Source organism: Truncatella angustata, assembly GCF_020726525.1.
Source record: "Truncatella angustata strain MPI-SDFR-AT-0073 chromosome Unknown BKA67scaffold_6, whole genome shotgun sequence".
Lineage (NCBI taxonomy): Eukaryota > Fungi > Ascomycota > Sordariomycetes > Amphisphaeriales > Sporocadaceae > Truncatella > Truncatella angustata.
In genome coordinates, this window is record NW_025763386.1 from 644,691 (window position 1) to 660,375 (window position 15,685).

Sequence of the window (15,685 nt, forward strand, 5' to 3'; positions counted from 1 at the left end):
TCAATAGGAGTAAAATCCATTGTTTTATTCAGCCGTCAGGTTCTAAGTTAGCACTGTTTTCAGCAGCAGAAATGCGCCTAACGTAAAGATAGCTTTTGTTGACTCTACGACCACGTCCCGTTGGCAGGCCCAAAATAACCCACATCCGGCATCTCCAGCCACGGCAACCCCAACCCATCCGCTGTGTTCTGCCAGACAGTGTTCCCCCACCAGTCCGGGAACTGCGCATTCGGCCCGTAGGTGACGGCAAAGAAGATGACGATGCCACTGACCGCCAGCCCGGTGTCCAGCGCTGCCGCCAGGACATAGTTGTACTTTGTCCACCAGGCGTAGAAGCGCCGGCAGATGATCTTGTTGAAGATCAGGTTCACGATGTACCAGGAGGAGTAGTTGATGCCGGTCGCGGGTGGCACGTTGTACGTGCCCACGAAAATGAGGGGCCAGTTGATTTTGCGGACGAAGTCCGAGCGCGTCTTCTTCCAGATGTACCAGGTGATGGGCGGCAGGATCAGGCCGATCCAGAAGAAGTGCAGCAGGCCCGAGTAGATGGCGCCGACCGAGTACAGGCGCGCGGGACCGACGAGCCCCCAGATGACGGAGGACGAGAAGACGGTGCGGCCGTTGGGGCACGAGAAACCGTTGGGCTGGTCCGAGTCGCAGATGCCGTCGACGTTGCCGAGCATCCATATTGTGACGCCCGTCTGGGTCAAGGCGCCGAGGATGGTAGCGAGGCCCTGGGCAAAGAACAGGGTGCGCGGCGGGATCTTGAGGTAGTGGCCCAGCTTCAAGTCAGCGGCAAAATACAGACCCTGGCCCACGACGTCGGTGCTGAGGATCTTGAACAGGATGTTGGCGATGGGCTTGCCCTGGAACATGTAGCCGCCGATGAACTCGGAGAGCACGTTGAGCTGGTTCGCGTCGACGTTGGTGATACCCTGGATCATGCCGCAGGGCACCATGTAGACCGCCGGGATGATGAAGGCGAGAATGATGCCCCACCATGGCAAGCCCGTATCGTAGCCCTCTGCGGTGCCGACGCTCATACCGAAGACGACAAGTAAAATGATTGCCCACCACCACCATTTGACCGTGCTGTAGGATTTCATGAGGCGCGCATGTATGTCGAGCTTCAGTGTGCCCCTCATGGCGTGCTTGATCTCGTCCCAGTGGAAGAAATAGACATGAGACAAGACGCTAGTGAGAGAAGCAAAGGATATTCCATAAACGAACGCGAACATTGCCGGGAGGTAGGGTGGGGAGTACGCTGCGTACTTTTGCTGGTCAAACTCATTGTTCGTCAGGACCTGGGACACATCGTATAGGTCCCCAAACCTGTCGTATACATCTGCAGTACAAAACGGCATATACGAAGTAAACCAAGTGTTCGTATAGTAGATCGCCGGCGTGACGATCCAGAAGAAAAGCACGAATCCAATAAACACGTTCAGAGCAGCCCAGTGGGGACTCAGCAGCGGGTTTGTATTGTATGCGATCATGGACCAATCGAATGTGAGCGGGAAGAGACCCATGCCCGTGACCATGCCGAAGACCTGGTTGACGGCCAGGTTGTCGGGCGCGATCCAGCAGATCCAGGTAAAATAGCTGAGGCCGGTCCAGATAAGGCCGGGAAACCAGTACCAGACAAACGCGCATCCGCCCACAACCATGAAGAAATGGATACGGCTGATCTTCCAGCCGTCAGCTATGGCATTGGCGCGCGAGTGGAGCGAAGACAGGAGAGCAACGTTGCTAAGTACACCAGGCCAGATCATACTTGCGGGCCGGACCAGCCACGGACTGGCGAGACCGGCGACAGCATATCCACTAAGCTGGCAGCACAGGACGACCAACACCGAGAACCCCGGCGGGATGCTGAAGCCATACAATCTGGCAGCCTGGATAAGATTTGTCGCATCAGCCGAGCCAAAGCCAAATGACACGTTCGACATGATCGTGACGAGCGCATGCTCTTTGATATTGAAGTGGCGGTCAGGGTTGAAGCGACTGATCGGCAGAATCTTGGCGAGTATGACACCGATCGGGAAGGCCAGCAGCTCTGCAACAAGCGACACGATGTGGACACCAGGGTACCGGAGCGAGAAGAACTGGTTTACGCCGGCGCCGAGGAAGACAAAGACCTGGAATAAACCATGAGTGACATCTATCAACGAGGACGAGTTGGACCGCAAGCACATACAATACCGAGAAACCATGCTCGAAAGGTGTTGACAGGCATCGCAGTGTCGTCCGTTTCCGGGACAACTGCTCTGACCTGAGGAAACGGTGAGGTATCGGCCTCATAATCTCCCTCTTCCTCCAATCTGGAGAGGATCCGTCCCATATCGACCTCCAGCTCTGCGAGGTGACCATTCTCAAGCTCGACATCTTGGCCGTGTAGATTGTGCGCCGTCTTGACACCACCGTTGTCATATGCACCCGACTTCTCGGCATCGCCATACTCGGGCGGCGTGTGGCTGATATCAGTCGCCATTTATGGCGGTTCATGCGCAGCCGTTGGGGAAATATTGCAACCGGCTCAGGCACAAGCAACAAGCTTGAGCAAGCCAAGAAGAAAGCGCCCGGCGCGGCATTCTCGCTATTATGAAGGCCTGGCACATCAGTACACACGATGGGACGCGCAGTGGTGCGGGCAGCTAGACCATGCAGGTTGCTTTTCTTATCATTTGCCCCCGGCATCTGGAGCTGGCCGCTTGAGGAGGAACCTGGTAAGGAACATACGGTGGAAAGCATGTCAAATGGCATGGAGGACAATCAATGATACCAATCGTAATGCTTGTCCGCAATTCAGACATCCTCGGGAAGCGTTCTCTGGCATTGTCCAATTATGTGTCTTGACTTTATCTGCCATTGCGGGGATGGGTGGATCCATTCGGTAGGGCGACCCCCAGGCGCTTGTCTTGCCTTCGGGGCGGATGATATAGGCGTCGGAAGACTGCGATAATGGTTGCGTATATCCGAGTTGGCCAGCGTCGCATTTCCGATAAGAATGCGATGAACGCAGAGTATAGCGTATTGATATGAGTACGTTAGTCACAGATATCTAATAGTGTTGTAATAGAAAGTGAAGATCAGCCACAGGAATAGCCGTGGTTCTCATTCGAAATGATCGACGCGCAATTGGTCGTAGATCAAGGTTGGCTACAGTTGGGGATTTAGAGGGCTGAGAGGCATGAATGCCTTCTCCACATCAAGGCTTATCCCTCCCCAAGCCCTCTTTATACACAGCTAAGGCCCGTTCTCTGGCATGCTTATGCTCAACAATCGGCTTCGGATATCCCATCTTCTCGACCTTTTTGCCAGCACCACGTCCATACGGGTCGTGCACCTCCTTCTCAGTACAACCCCGCAGTTCTGGGACCCATTTCTTGATATACTCACCCTTGGGGTCGAACTTCTCGCTTTGTAGGGTAGGATTGAAGATGCGGAAGTAGGGCTGCGGATCTACACCTACACTGGCGCTGAAGCCCCAACCGCCATTGTTGGACGCAAAATCACCGTCGATGAGGTTTTCCATGAAGAAACGCTCGCCCATACGCCAGTCGAGCAATAGATCCTTCGCAAGGAATGACGCGACAATCATGCGACAGCGATTGTGCATCCATGCGATCGACTGTACTTGCCGCATTGCAGCGTCCACGATCGGGAAGCCGGTACGTCCGGTCTTCCATGCCTCAAAGTGTGCATTGTTGTAGGACCAGGTGATGTTGGAATAATCCGGCTTGAAAGGTTTGTTCATGCTAGGCCAATGTCAGCTTGGCATTTGGAATTCGTCCAAACGAAGTCGCTTACCAGATATATGGCCAGTGGACCAGAACGTGCTTGTAGAAATCTCGCCACGCTACCTCGCTGATCCACGTTTGAATACCCTCCATGCCAGCGTCAAGCTTCTGGGTCTTGTTCCTATCACGCGCATATCTTACTGCTGACCTTGCGCTCAGGGTTCCTGCTGCCAAGTGCACTGAGATGTTCGAGGTGCTGACACCTGCTGGCGTATTCCTTGCATTATGGTAGACTCCAATCTTCTCTTCGCAGAACTTCACTAGCCTCGCCCTTGCCTCATGTTCGCCTGCTGGGAACACGGCATGCAGTCGTATTGCATCTTCATCAGACAGTCGCTTGTTACCTGGCACATCGGGTATCTCGCAACCAAACAGAGCTGCCACTTTTACTCGGGCATCGGGGGGGTTCCTCTCTGGCGGATCAAAGATGCTCAGGAGGTCTGGGTTTGCATGGACATGAGCAATCCATGTGCGGCGCCAAGGTGAATATACAGAATACTGCTTTCCACTTCCGCTCGTGAGAATACCAGGCGGCACAACGCAGGTATCATGAACGACCTCCATGTTAACACCCTTTTTTGCGCACATACTGATCATCTTGGCGTCACGGCGCAACTCGTCAACTTCATATTCCATATTGGCAAACAAGTGGTTTGCATTCCATTCTTCCAGGAGGTGTACGATCCGCTCGGGTATTTCTTTACGCTTCTCTATGGTTTCGACATAAAGCGGGATATCCAGGGCAGCGAGGTCTTGCTTCAGTACGTGGAGCGTGCGTATCATAAAGTCGACGCGCACAGGAGCTGTCAAGTGTGCTTCGAAATCTTCCGGGCTGATAATGTACAGGCCGATCAGTGGTATCCCAGCCTCTTTGGCCTTCTGACTTGCAAGCCACAGGGCGCGATTGTCGCCAGTACGAAGGTCCATCTTGAACCAGTGAACCACAGCCTCCCGGGGCTTGACCTTCTTGCGCTCCTCGGTTGTAGATTTGAGGGCATCCAGCAACGTCTCGATGGGCCGCGGCAACTCATTGTTATTGTAGGCTAGAGCGCGAGCGTTGCTCATTTCGTGCGGGTAGTACTTTCGCAGAACGATGCCATTGTCTTCCGCTTCGCCGGCAAACGGATGAGGCTTGCGCAAGTCGTCTAACGGCCGGGTTTCGCGCTTGAACTTTTCGTTATCGAGCTCGACATGTCCTGGTTTGACGTCGGGGACGTTGTGCAGGTCGGCCAAAGGTTCATTCTCAAGCTTGAATTTCTTGTTTGATGCGACAGGACTCGCTGGTTCGGCATGGGGAGCTGGGCGCTTCGGGGGCCGTCCTCGCTTGAGCGGCATAGTCACGAATGGTCTCTTAAAATTCAGTCGAGCTGCAGATGGTGTGAAGTATGACAGTTTGCACATGAACCGGTTCTGAGTTGTCAATTGCGGTAGACTGCGTAAAGGCGTAGCTCGGTGTGAGCGTATCATAGAGCTTATTACAGACGGAAGGGCTGAGACTTCTCAACGCAAGAACCAAGAGAAAGTAGCCTACCTTTGGTATTCCTGTGATTGGGGACTTGTTTTGTGATGTCTTCTGCGTCATTGAAAGCTTGAGATCGAGCTGAACGTAAAACGACCCGATCCGTTGACGGAGACCCCTGCAGGCCCATCGGAGACGGCGTGTGGGTGGCTTGCGCTAAGGCAGGTCGCTGGAATCCACACGAGAGGCTCCATCCAGCATACTACATATATACAGCCTCATATACATTTGTCATGTGTTTATTAGCCATGCCTAGGCCGGCCTCAATTGACATTATACTTTCACAATCAAGCAGGTCTAGTTCAATTATGTTGAGATCGGGCGAGTCCATATAATATAACACAATTAATATCGATCGTTCATTAACAATATTAAGCTTGTGCCAAGGATGATAAAGCGTCCTGTAAGTAGTTAAGCTAAATCACATACGTTGAGGGTGGATTTTCAAATTTAACCGTTAACGATCACCTTCAAACAGACCTCCACGGTCCGCTATTTAATAATTACCTGCATCACCCTCTTAGAAGCCAGGGAGAACGACCAGAAGTCGTTTCGTTGGTCTCGTAGTATTTGTAGGGCAACCACCCTGGTACCCGCTGCCATGTTTATTGCGGCGCAGATCTTGCCTGGAAGGAAGCCGCAACGATTTTGTAGGTTCGTAGAGTGCAGAACCACATAGAAACACATGATTTGTGTGCAAAGAATCAAATCACCACACACTTTACGACTGTCCGAGTCGCCCCCACTGAGTGACGCCTGTGGTTACGGTATATTATTGTACGAATAGCGCTATGGACACAAGGCTGTTCCCGTGTTAATACGATATTCGTTCTTTCATCTATAGATTGCATTCACGTATTGGGCTCTGTTCAGTCCCGGCCGATATTCTTCGACCGAGACAAGTGATTCATTCCAAGTCCTGACCATGATTATCATCAATACATGATAAAGAAATCCGTAAAGCGTATAGTATCATTGTACAGCGCTTCAATGCTACCTAATAGACGGCTAAGCCTCCCAAACACTACAATGAATACACGGATGGATACACTACATCGACAAATTCTTGAATTCACCTATTACATTTTAAATATAAGGTCACCTCTTAGACTCCGCAAATCTTCGAAAGGGGAGAATTGTGAGTTTGCTACGTCCTATGCACAATCGATTGGATGATTATTCGCCTTGCCTTTGACTGCTGATGTCGTGTTAATATTGTGTGATGATACACAACAACAAATTCACATAATACCTCCATACCAAAGCTTTTTGACTAAGTTCTCAACATGATTAATTTCAGGGATAACTCAGGCGCCGAGTCACAGCTAAGAGAATCAGCCAGGCAAATTGAAAGTGTACTCGTAAGTATACATCTCAACATCTTCCGCTCGTACACTGCTAGTTTGCTTTCAGAGACTTTGAACCTGCGAGACCAAGAAACTGAAATTGAAAAATGTGTATTGGCAGTATCGAGTTGGTATAGCACGCCGCACTGAGAACCTTGTGAGATTTGATTATGATAGTCTACTCAGACTTGGATTTCCCGTCACCATCTGCAGTGCTGGCATTCTCTGCAGAATCAGAGTCTCCTTCATGGTCTGCTCCAGGGTCTGCCGCAGAATCAAAGTCGACTGCATTACCAGATGCAACTCCAACGGCTGCACCTGCCGCGGCCCCGACGCCTGCAAAGGAAGTCAATACACCAGCTAACCCATAACCCCCCATCGCTGCGCTCTGCAGTGTGCTGAACAGCGCTCCGGCTGCCCCGGCAGATTGTACCCCTGCTGCCACCGACCCTATTCGCGCATCACGTATCAGCTTGTGTCTAACCAGGTGAAGGAATTCCTCATACCAGCCACTGGCCCAATGCTGCTGAAGCCCACCGCGCACAAAACCGGCCCCATAAGCAAACCACCGGTTACAGCACCTCCTACAACCCCCACGGGAACCAACACAGTTTTCGGATTGTTCTTGACAGTTTCAGTGGCGTTGCGGCCCAATTCCGCCCAATCGGTTTCTTTAACCAACGTCGAGACGTTGTGGAAAGTATTTTCAACCCCCTTTCCGGCTGCTAAGTGGAAGTCTACTACATCCTTGCCAAGCTTATCCCAATCGACATCGGCAACCGCGTTCTCGACACGGCGATAACTGAGCTCAAGAAATCGGGAGATCGAACGACCAGCCATGGCAGTTGCTCTGGCTTGTCTGTTATGGTCGTAATAGTGTATCTTCGCTAGTCGTTTCGCCGTTCCGTCGTCGTTGGAAGGAGTGTTAACGTGTGAATTTGTGGAGTGAGAAGTGAATGGGAGAGAGTCCAGCCTGCTTGCCGTTACACGTAACGTGTTGTACCTGCTTCGAATTGTCGGTGAGAACCCCGCACTCCTGAACAAGCACCCATTGTGTAACCTGAACTGTCCTAGCAAAAAGCATGGTATTCCATGCAGCAGAGTTTCTTGATATTTTGTATAGTGTGTAAGTCCTCAGATAATAATTATTTCACACAGTGGTACTAGAAGGTGACCCGCAACCGGCGCAGTCACTCTACTGCCAGAGGCAGGACATTGTTCAAGGTGCCAATGTCCCTCAATCTATGCTCCTCAACCTTAGAAACCTTGTTCCTTACAATATAAAATCAACTCTTCTGGCTAACAATCTCTGGTCCTTGTGACTTGCACAGAAATATATACTGCCATTGACCATTAATACCGCTGGTCAGCAACAATTATTCCATTAACATTAACTACTCGCCCAAGTGCTCATCTCATGATCCTTGGATTGAACTATAACCGGACATTACAAGGAGATTCGGCTTCTCAAAAAGCAAGTCTATATACGGAGTTGATGCATGAGAATCATGAGGACCATCAGAAACATCTGAAACATCCAAAAACATACAGGTTGATGCCGTATGCTTGCACTTAACAATGTGCTCCTAATTTGAGACAATATTCACAAATTGAGAAGTCACCACCAAAATAAACTGACATCGATAATCTGCACCACCTATATTGGTATAACAAAGATCACACCGACCGCTTTCAAATCGGAAAATCAGCGCATCCGCAAGCTCTAATTTGTGTCTTGCAAGTGTTGAGTTATAGGCTAAAAGACATTCACTCAACACTCGCATGACTTGAGAATGACCTTGCTTCTGAGCCCACTAAAGGGCGGTGCGCCCGGCCATATCTATCCCTGTTTTCGATGCAGCTACTCACGTTTGTGAGCATTTGTACGACAGTTTCGTAACCCTTCCATACCGTCCATGAGAGCGCTGTGCAATGCCATTTGGTATCTTGGATAATCAGCATGAGCTTGATTATCGAGAAGAGCTGGTGCCATAGCTTCCTTACCACTTGCCCGGTCTCTTGTAGAGTTGTCCTTCCCAATGTACTCCTGATATTAGTGTGAGTACCGTTGTTGAGAAGCACCCGTGCGACAGCTTAATTTCCGTATCGAGTGGTAAAAAAGAGTAGTGTGAGATCATCGCCTCCCAGCGAATTGAGATCGTATCTCCACAACACCTGCTACATCTCTATATACAATCCAAAATAGGCGCAGGCGTGAAGAGCTATAACACGAAGCTTGCCATAATGTTTGCTTTGACACTTGAACCGAGGTCTGCACATGATTTTCTCCATTCAAGAACTTCCCAACGTTTTTGAAACCCTGTTGAAACCTTGCACAATATTCGATGGTATTTCCATCGACATATCTTGTGATATCGTCATCGCTGGCACGAATTTCTAGCCACTCACTGCACGGAAGCGTTCCGCAATATGAGGTAATAGACGAGGATTTGCCACGATGTTCACATTAGCCGCGCTTTGTAGCCTGACCAGTTCTGTAATGAGGTCCCTCTGACAGCCGCCTAAGACCTGACACTTATAAGGAGCGCCAACAACGACAAAAAACTCTCGAAAAAGGTCCCGGCAACTGAGTGAAGAGTCTTCGCAGCGTTTTCTGAGCTTACTGATTTCTGAGTTTTCTTGTACAGCTCGAACAGACTCGTAACACACTCAGAATTAAGGCGCGTACTCTGTGCCAGCTGCCTGGGCAGACCTAGGATAACGTTTGCGGATGTCTTAATCCTGGTGTAAATAATTGCAGTAGAAATAGCATAGTCCAGAATTTTCCTTCAAACGGTGCTTTGTCTGTAAGTCATCCCCGACTATCGAAGACATCATAGCTTTCCCTGCGCCAGGAGTGCCGTGAGAAAACAGCGTCGTGCTCTTATTTGCCAACCAATCATACAAGTTTGATGATATTTCCCCTTATGTAACAAATAATAAATGTGTTCAGGATTGTAATGTTTAAGGTGATGCGACTTCTGAGATCACAAACTTCGTCAGGTTCCCATTTCACTTGTCGCCAGACCCTTGTGACACGCCTCTTGATGCCAAGCGCATTGGTATTCAGAACAGTAAACTTATCCAGCGCATTCTCAGTATCTACCAGGACTCGATTACAATTATCCCCACTCTCGCGAAGTCGTTCTTCTTGGGCATTGGCGATGTCAAGATTGACAAGGAATATATCGGCTTCTTGAAGTGCGATAACTAGGTTTCGGATGCTGTAGAAAAACTCCATCAGTTATACAGGCGAATATTAAGCCGGGCTTCACATTGCCCGATCTCGCCTAGTTTAGATTCTAAATCGTCTATTTTAAATGGATGTCATCTTAGATATGCTAAGGATTCCATGCGTATACAGGACAGGGGCTAATCAACATGGAAACTCAGTCAGCTGATATAATCAAACTGCCCTGGAGCGCCTGCGAAATATTTTCGGACTTTGTTGGCAAGCTCAATGACGAGGAGGAAATCGCCAACGCCAAATCCGAAGCTCATTTTCACGTTCTGGCCATCTAGATATTTAATAGAAGAGAACCAATGACGTAAATTGTCGCGGAAAAGAACGGAAAATGTGAATTGCCTTAGATAGGCCCCCTTCCCCTTCCCCTCCCGGGGGATAAACCATCGATTGTGTCAACGGGTGGCCCATGAAGACGGCCATCCGTACGTGACGATTAGTGACGCATCCTGGAGATGCAGCTGAGTAACAACCAGCATGCTAGAGCATGGGGAGGGCAGTGGGGTTGAAAGAAACGAACGAGCATAAATAGATTCCGGCGATGATTTCAGTTAACCATAATCTCGAATTTCTATGCTAAGCTCACTGTCTACAAACGCAATTTCACAGATGATTGCTGCATGGACTACACTGCTAGCGGAACTTCCACGACTGGGTGCAGAGCGAGCCCAAATCCGCGAACGTTGAAGTAGCTGGTCAGCACTGAGCATCGGGAAACAAATTGCACTCAATTTTTCATGTCCTTGCAACTAACGCTGGTCGGCCGAGGGGGTAAGGGGAAACTCTTCCATCTCCATCAGTCTTGGTGACGGTTAGGAAGAATGTTTGGCCCGTATCTGTACCATGATGGACAACTCGCACATCACGGCTTTTTCAAGGCCAAATTTCTTTTTGCGGCTTGGAGACTATCGGGGTAGTCCCAGACTCCTCGACCATAGGATCACTCTGAAGGTGGGAGACGAGAAGACTTTGCTAGCCGGTATGCGCAGATGTTCACACGAGAGACACACCGAGAGACACATGATGATCGTGAGGGACGTATGTGGGTTGGTTCAGGAACTTGATTCTTTGCATTTTTCCTTTCCATGTCAGGATTGCTGGCGCGACCGAACTGTTCTCCAATCGGATGGCCACACATCAAGTCGTCCATGTCATCCCTTCCTGCCATCGTCTCCCAAGGCCCTTTCAGCACGCAGAAACCTGTCGAAGACATTAGTCGGTCTATTCGTCGCTGGTCGGTCGTTGGCCTGGAGGATATCGAGGTAGGCGTACCGGAGAGAAATTCATGGCTTATCGCTGACCAGACCAGACGCTCTTGACGAGGCCATCACGCTGGGCCAGGCGGTTGAAAGCATCGTCTGACTCGCCCATGGCACGAACGAAACCGCAGAGGGCGTAGACGTGGTTCTGTTTCACATGTCAGACTGGAGACGGAAGGTGCAAGATCATTGGACTCACCTCGCCAGCGACTAGACGACCGTTCTCGTCGACCTATGCCAAATTCTGTTAGTACCATTGTCTTCCTCTGCAACACTCGAGCGACTTTTCCATGATGGATAGTATGCCGCATTTCGTGGCGGGGAAGCGAACCTTGGCAACGGAAATCTGGACTGAAGCATCTGCTCACTTGGTTAGCCGTACTGTGTGATAGATATCAGGGAAACTGGTCGCAACGTACGATCCTTAGCCTTGATGATGCGGTTGGTGGCGCTGCACTTGCGGGGGACGTAGCTACAGGAGGAGAAGAACAATAGTTAGCAATGGCGGTTTCTCAGGCTGGTGGTGGCTTTGACGCCCCGAGAGCTGCGCTGCAATTCTTGCAAAATATTATTTTCGAGATTTTCTCTTCGAAATTGTCGCTCTCGCAGTCGGTCGGGTTTGATTAGGACTTCACGTACAGGTCAACGATCTCTCCCTTGTCGTTCTCCATTTTGACGAGTGTATAGAGGCTTGTCTAAAAGGTCGTTGAGAGGTTGTTGGGTGGGCAAGGGTGTGCAGGTCGGTCGTCGCAAATATCGTCAGTCACGAGTGTGTGATGTTCGCAGTATTCGGGGGTGAGTGGTGGGGTTGTGGTCTGCGGGTGAAGTCCGGTCTTTTGTCCTAGGTGATGAGGGTAGAGGGAGTGGGCCTGAATTTTTTTGTCAATACTTTTGGCAAGGTGGGCGAACTTCTGAAGGGCACGTGACTTTGTTGGAGCCGTTACGCCCTCTTATCCTTTATCGTCATCTTATCATCTTATCGAGAATCGTTATCTTATTCTATGCTGCTGTGTTATGTACGGACATGCATATCTTTATCCAAAGTTGTCTACGGGTTAACTTAGTTACTGCTGTACACTATGTAAGTTAAGTAGGAAAAGAGGTGCAGGTGCCAATGCCCATGGGCCACCCCCCCTCCATTGCCAGGCAGCTGGCACCCTCTTTCACGTTCACTTTGACTTTGTTGACACCAGCAAGTGATCTAAGGTTAGGTCAATAAGGTTAAAAGAGATCACTGATATTGTCTGTATCTGTAAAGGGCACCCGAGGCTAAACATACAAGACGGGTCTTTCCGATCCATAGTCGTCGGATGGCAATTGCTATGCGTGGCATGCTCTCTTAACTCTTGGAATGCATCACGGCCCTCTTGACCAGGACTGGTGCTCCTACCATCCAAGTCACCCAATCTGAGTATCGCCACTCTATATGGATGCGCTGGTCGCATACCGATTCGGTCACGGATATATTTACCTTCTGCCACTCTTCTTAATACTAATAATATACTCATGTCGTCGCCACTGGGAACCTCGCGTTACGACGCGTACCTTGTTCGCTCTTCATCCCCCGACCTGCCTTCACTCGGCGACATCTTCAAGAAAAGCCCCAAGAGACCGCCGCCACTCCGAAGTGGAAGCAATGCCACCGCAATCCCCGCTGCCGTCCGAACCACATTTACCAGCGCCGCCGACATATTACGGGAGGCCCCAGAGATTGACATAGACACGGAACAAATCACCTACTCCCCGCCGCGGAAACAAAAACCTGCCCGGAAGTCCAGAGCAAAGCCTCAACCGGCAAAGGATCCGCCCGGCGGTGGGAATGTAGTCCAGGTGGTGGAATTGTCGCCAGACAGATTCAAGACCAACGCCAGAAGTAGGAGCCACAAACCCCCGCCCGAGAATACCCATGTAGCCATTCAAGCCGAGTTACCCAACGTGCGGGTGACGAAAGCGACTGCCGCAAACAAGAGCAAAGTGAAGAAGAAGGTTGAGACTGTGTCGAATCATTTCACCGCTCCTCAAAAGGAGCCGGCCGCTGCTGAAGAGCCCGCGGAGCCCCATCAACCACAAGAGCCTGCGCTTGCTAGGAGAACCGACTGGACCCCTCCACGAGCAAACAGCGCTCCTATCGTCATCGACCCAGAGAATGATAACAAAGAACTGCTCTCCTCTGTCGAAAAATCTACCGTGTCGAAAGATGTGTTCCAAAATCTATTCGACGAGTTTGCGCACAAGAAGCTGGATTCTGCGCTGCGAGTTTCTCGGGAGCCCTCTGAGACTGCAAGGGATGTCTTGAAGAAGCGCAAGCGGCTCGACTTAGTCACGACCGCTGGCGAGAAGCAAGAACGGAAGCTGGTACAATTGAACGAGTCCTCACCTACTAAGCAGCCTGCTGCCAAGAAGAAAACCACAACTATTACCGAACTAGCCACAAGAGCCTACGCCATGCCCGAAATGCCAGACATCGATTTGTTGGCCCCCGGTAATACGGAATCTCTCTTGAATTACTTTGATACAGATGGGCATGTCACCTCGCTCGTCGAGCACCAATCAATTGTGATGGATAAAAACAACGAAAAGCCAAAAAAGAAGCCAGCAAAACCCCGAAAGAAGAAAGGGACGACAGCTGAAGACCCCATTCTCCTTTCGCCCACTTCGGCATTTAAGCAATCAGTAGCTCAAGATTTCGTGTTCGGCACTTCGAGCCAACTCGTTACAGAGGATTCACCTAGGACTTTGCGTAATCTACAGGCTGCCATTCAGGCTTCAATGCAGGAAGATGATCCCTTCGCTAGTTCGCCCACCACTCATGTCGAGAAACGAAAAGGGTTATGGCATGCTGGGGCACGGGATGAAGCGGGCGACCTGTTGGAAGCCGATACGATGGATCTCGTGCGAGAAGAGGAAGTCACCACCAATGCGCGAGACTTGCCCAGCAATCCAACGCCAGCTGAAGAAGAATTCCCTGATATCGACGACCTCTGTGCTGACTTGCCACAAGTGGTGGAAGGTTCCACTGATCCTAAATTACATTTTTGGCGCTCACAAAAACACATATCGACTCCAGATCCCACTGAAGCTGATATGCCCGACGGTTTCGAACCGCCACCTTCGTCACAGCTGCCGCCATCCTCACAGCAGGCTCCATCGAGTAAAACTGCAGCTCCAACACCAGCACCCCTACGGCCAAAATATGAGCTTTTTACCGATGCTCAGCTGGCCAAGCAGATCAATTCATACGGCTTCAAATCTATGAAGAGGCGACCAGCAATGATAGCACTACTGGATCAATGCTGGACAAGTCAACATCCTGGTGCACCCGGCGTGCAACCCAGCATTGGTTCAGTGGCTTCAGTAAGTACGTCTGCGGCCCAAAATTCTCCCAAGAAGTCTGTTTCTGCAACAAAAGCCGCCGGCGCCAAGTCTGTCAAGAAAACACGCGGCCGACCCAGAAAGGACGAACAAGCGGCAGAGGCGGTGAGGCTTGATGCATCGCCGAAAAGAGGGCGAGGCCGTCCGAGAAAGCTATCAACTGGAGAAAGTGATAGCGATGCACCTCTCGCAACGAGAGCCAGACCAACAACGCAGGCGAAAGGCAAGAAGCCGGCAAAGGAGGACGCCGAGATTGCCGACTCTGAAAATGACGATTCTTTGTCGCTCTCTGGGCAGTCGGTGGCCGATTCTGTGTTTTCGTCGCCTCCGCCGATAGACTTATCAATGTCTGAGGAGGGTGAAACGTCACTCAATTTAACCCCCACAGAACAAGAGGCAAACTTGTTCACGCATATCACCAAGGTAATAACATCTGCGCCGCGGTCAACAGATCCAGAAGAACCATCATGGTATGAGAAAATGCTCATTTATGATCCGGTGGTCCTGGAAGACTTGACTGCTTGGCTGAATATGGGCCAACTAACAAGAGTGGGATACGATGGTGAAGTCTCACCTGCTGAAGTCAAGAAATGGTGTGAATCCAAGAGTGTCATATGTCTTTGGAAAGCGAACTCTCGTGGTAAGGAAAGGAAACGATACTGATTAAGATGAAGATACCCTATTTGGTTTTTGGTTTGATAGTGAGCTTTGACACCAAGTCATATGGTGATGAGTTTTCAACAAATAATGGATGAATCAACATGTGCTAATCTTTGAAATTTGTTTTGCAATGTATTGACCGCTTCTGAACCATAAATTCAATCGCTCGTTTTCGCGTAAATGAAGATTCCTAATTATATTCATCACTGCATATCCTCAAGCCAGGCACAGGCGCCAAATGGCGGGGAGTATCTCCAATTCAGTCCCCAACCTCGGCTTCTCCAACTCCTCATAGACCACACCATTGCATACATAGCCTCTACATTATCCCCTAAAGCCGTCCTAAACCACTATGAATACGTGCGAGCTATAGCAATGTCACGGTGCATCTCGCATCGTTTAGCCTCATTCTCCACCAGTCTACGTCACGAAACCTGTGCATCTGCTCCTACGGCATTGCAGTTGCACCGGACATTCACAACATC

At 50.2% G+C, this 15,685-nt stretch overlaps 5 protein-coding genes across 5 annotated transcripts; 1 reads left to right on the forward strand and 4 right to left on the reverse strand.

Annotated features, from left to right (window-relative positions):
• Positions 1-24: 24 nt before the first annotated feature.
• On the reverse strand, positions 25-2,572 carry BKA67DRAFT_333600 (OPT family small oligopeptide transporter). The gene is made up of 2 exons (XM_046096257.1): positions 2,198-2,572; positions 25-2,138 (listed from the first exon to the last, which is right to left on the reverse strand). The coding sequence occupies exons 1-2, from the start codon at positions 2,489-2,491 to the stop codon at positions 105-107; spliced, it is 2,328 nt and encodes a 775-aa protein (XP_045955917.1). The 5' UTR covers positions 2,492-2,572; the 3' UTR covers positions 25-104.
• A 636-nt stretch (positions 2,573-3,208) lies between these two features.
• BKA67DRAFT_520822 (DNA photolyase) lies at positions 3,209-5,135 on the reverse strand (the record flags this gene model as incomplete). Its single annotated transcript, XM_046098218.1, has 2 exons — positions 3,209-3,758; positions 3,811-5,135. The coding sequence occupies 2 exons, from the start codon at positions 5,133-5,135 to the stop codon at positions 3,209-3,211; spliced, it is 1,875 nt and encodes a 624-aa protein (XP_045955918.1).
• Positions 5,136-6,561: 1,426 nt separating this feature from the next.
• BKA67DRAFT_571453 (uncharacterized protein) lies at positions 6,562-7,736 on the reverse strand (the record flags this gene model as incomplete). Its single annotated transcript, XM_046103224.1, has 2 exons — positions 7,172-7,736; positions 6,562-7,115 (listed from the first exon to the last, which is right to left on the reverse strand). Coding segments are annotated over exons 1-2 (602 nt in total), but the record flags the coding sequence as incomplete, so codon positions are not given.
• A 3,463-nt stretch (positions 7,737-11,199) lies between these two features.
• Positions 11,200-11,839, reverse strand: BKA67DRAFT_660436 (40S ribosomal protein S21; the record flags this gene model as incomplete). The annotated part of the gene is made up of 5 exons (XM_046107622.1): positions 11,200-11,316; positions 11,368-11,400; positions 11,500-11,528; positions 11,588-11,640; positions 11,808-11,839. 5 exons carry the CDS (start codon positions 11,837-11,839, stop codon positions 11,200-11,202), a joined length of 264 nt encoding a protein of 87 aa, XP_045955920.1.
• An 835-nt stretch (positions 11,840-12,674) lies between these two features.
• Positions 12,675-15,203, forward strand: BKA67DRAFT_660437 (uncharacterized protein; the record flags this gene model as incomplete). Its single annotated transcript, XM_046107623.1, has 1 exon — positions 12,675-15,203. The coding sequence occupies one exon, from the start codon at positions 12,675-12,677 to the stop codon at positions 15,201-15,203; it is 2,529 nt and encodes an 842-aa protein (XP_045955921.1).
• Between the last annotated feature and the right edge of the window lie 482 nt (positions 15,204-15,685).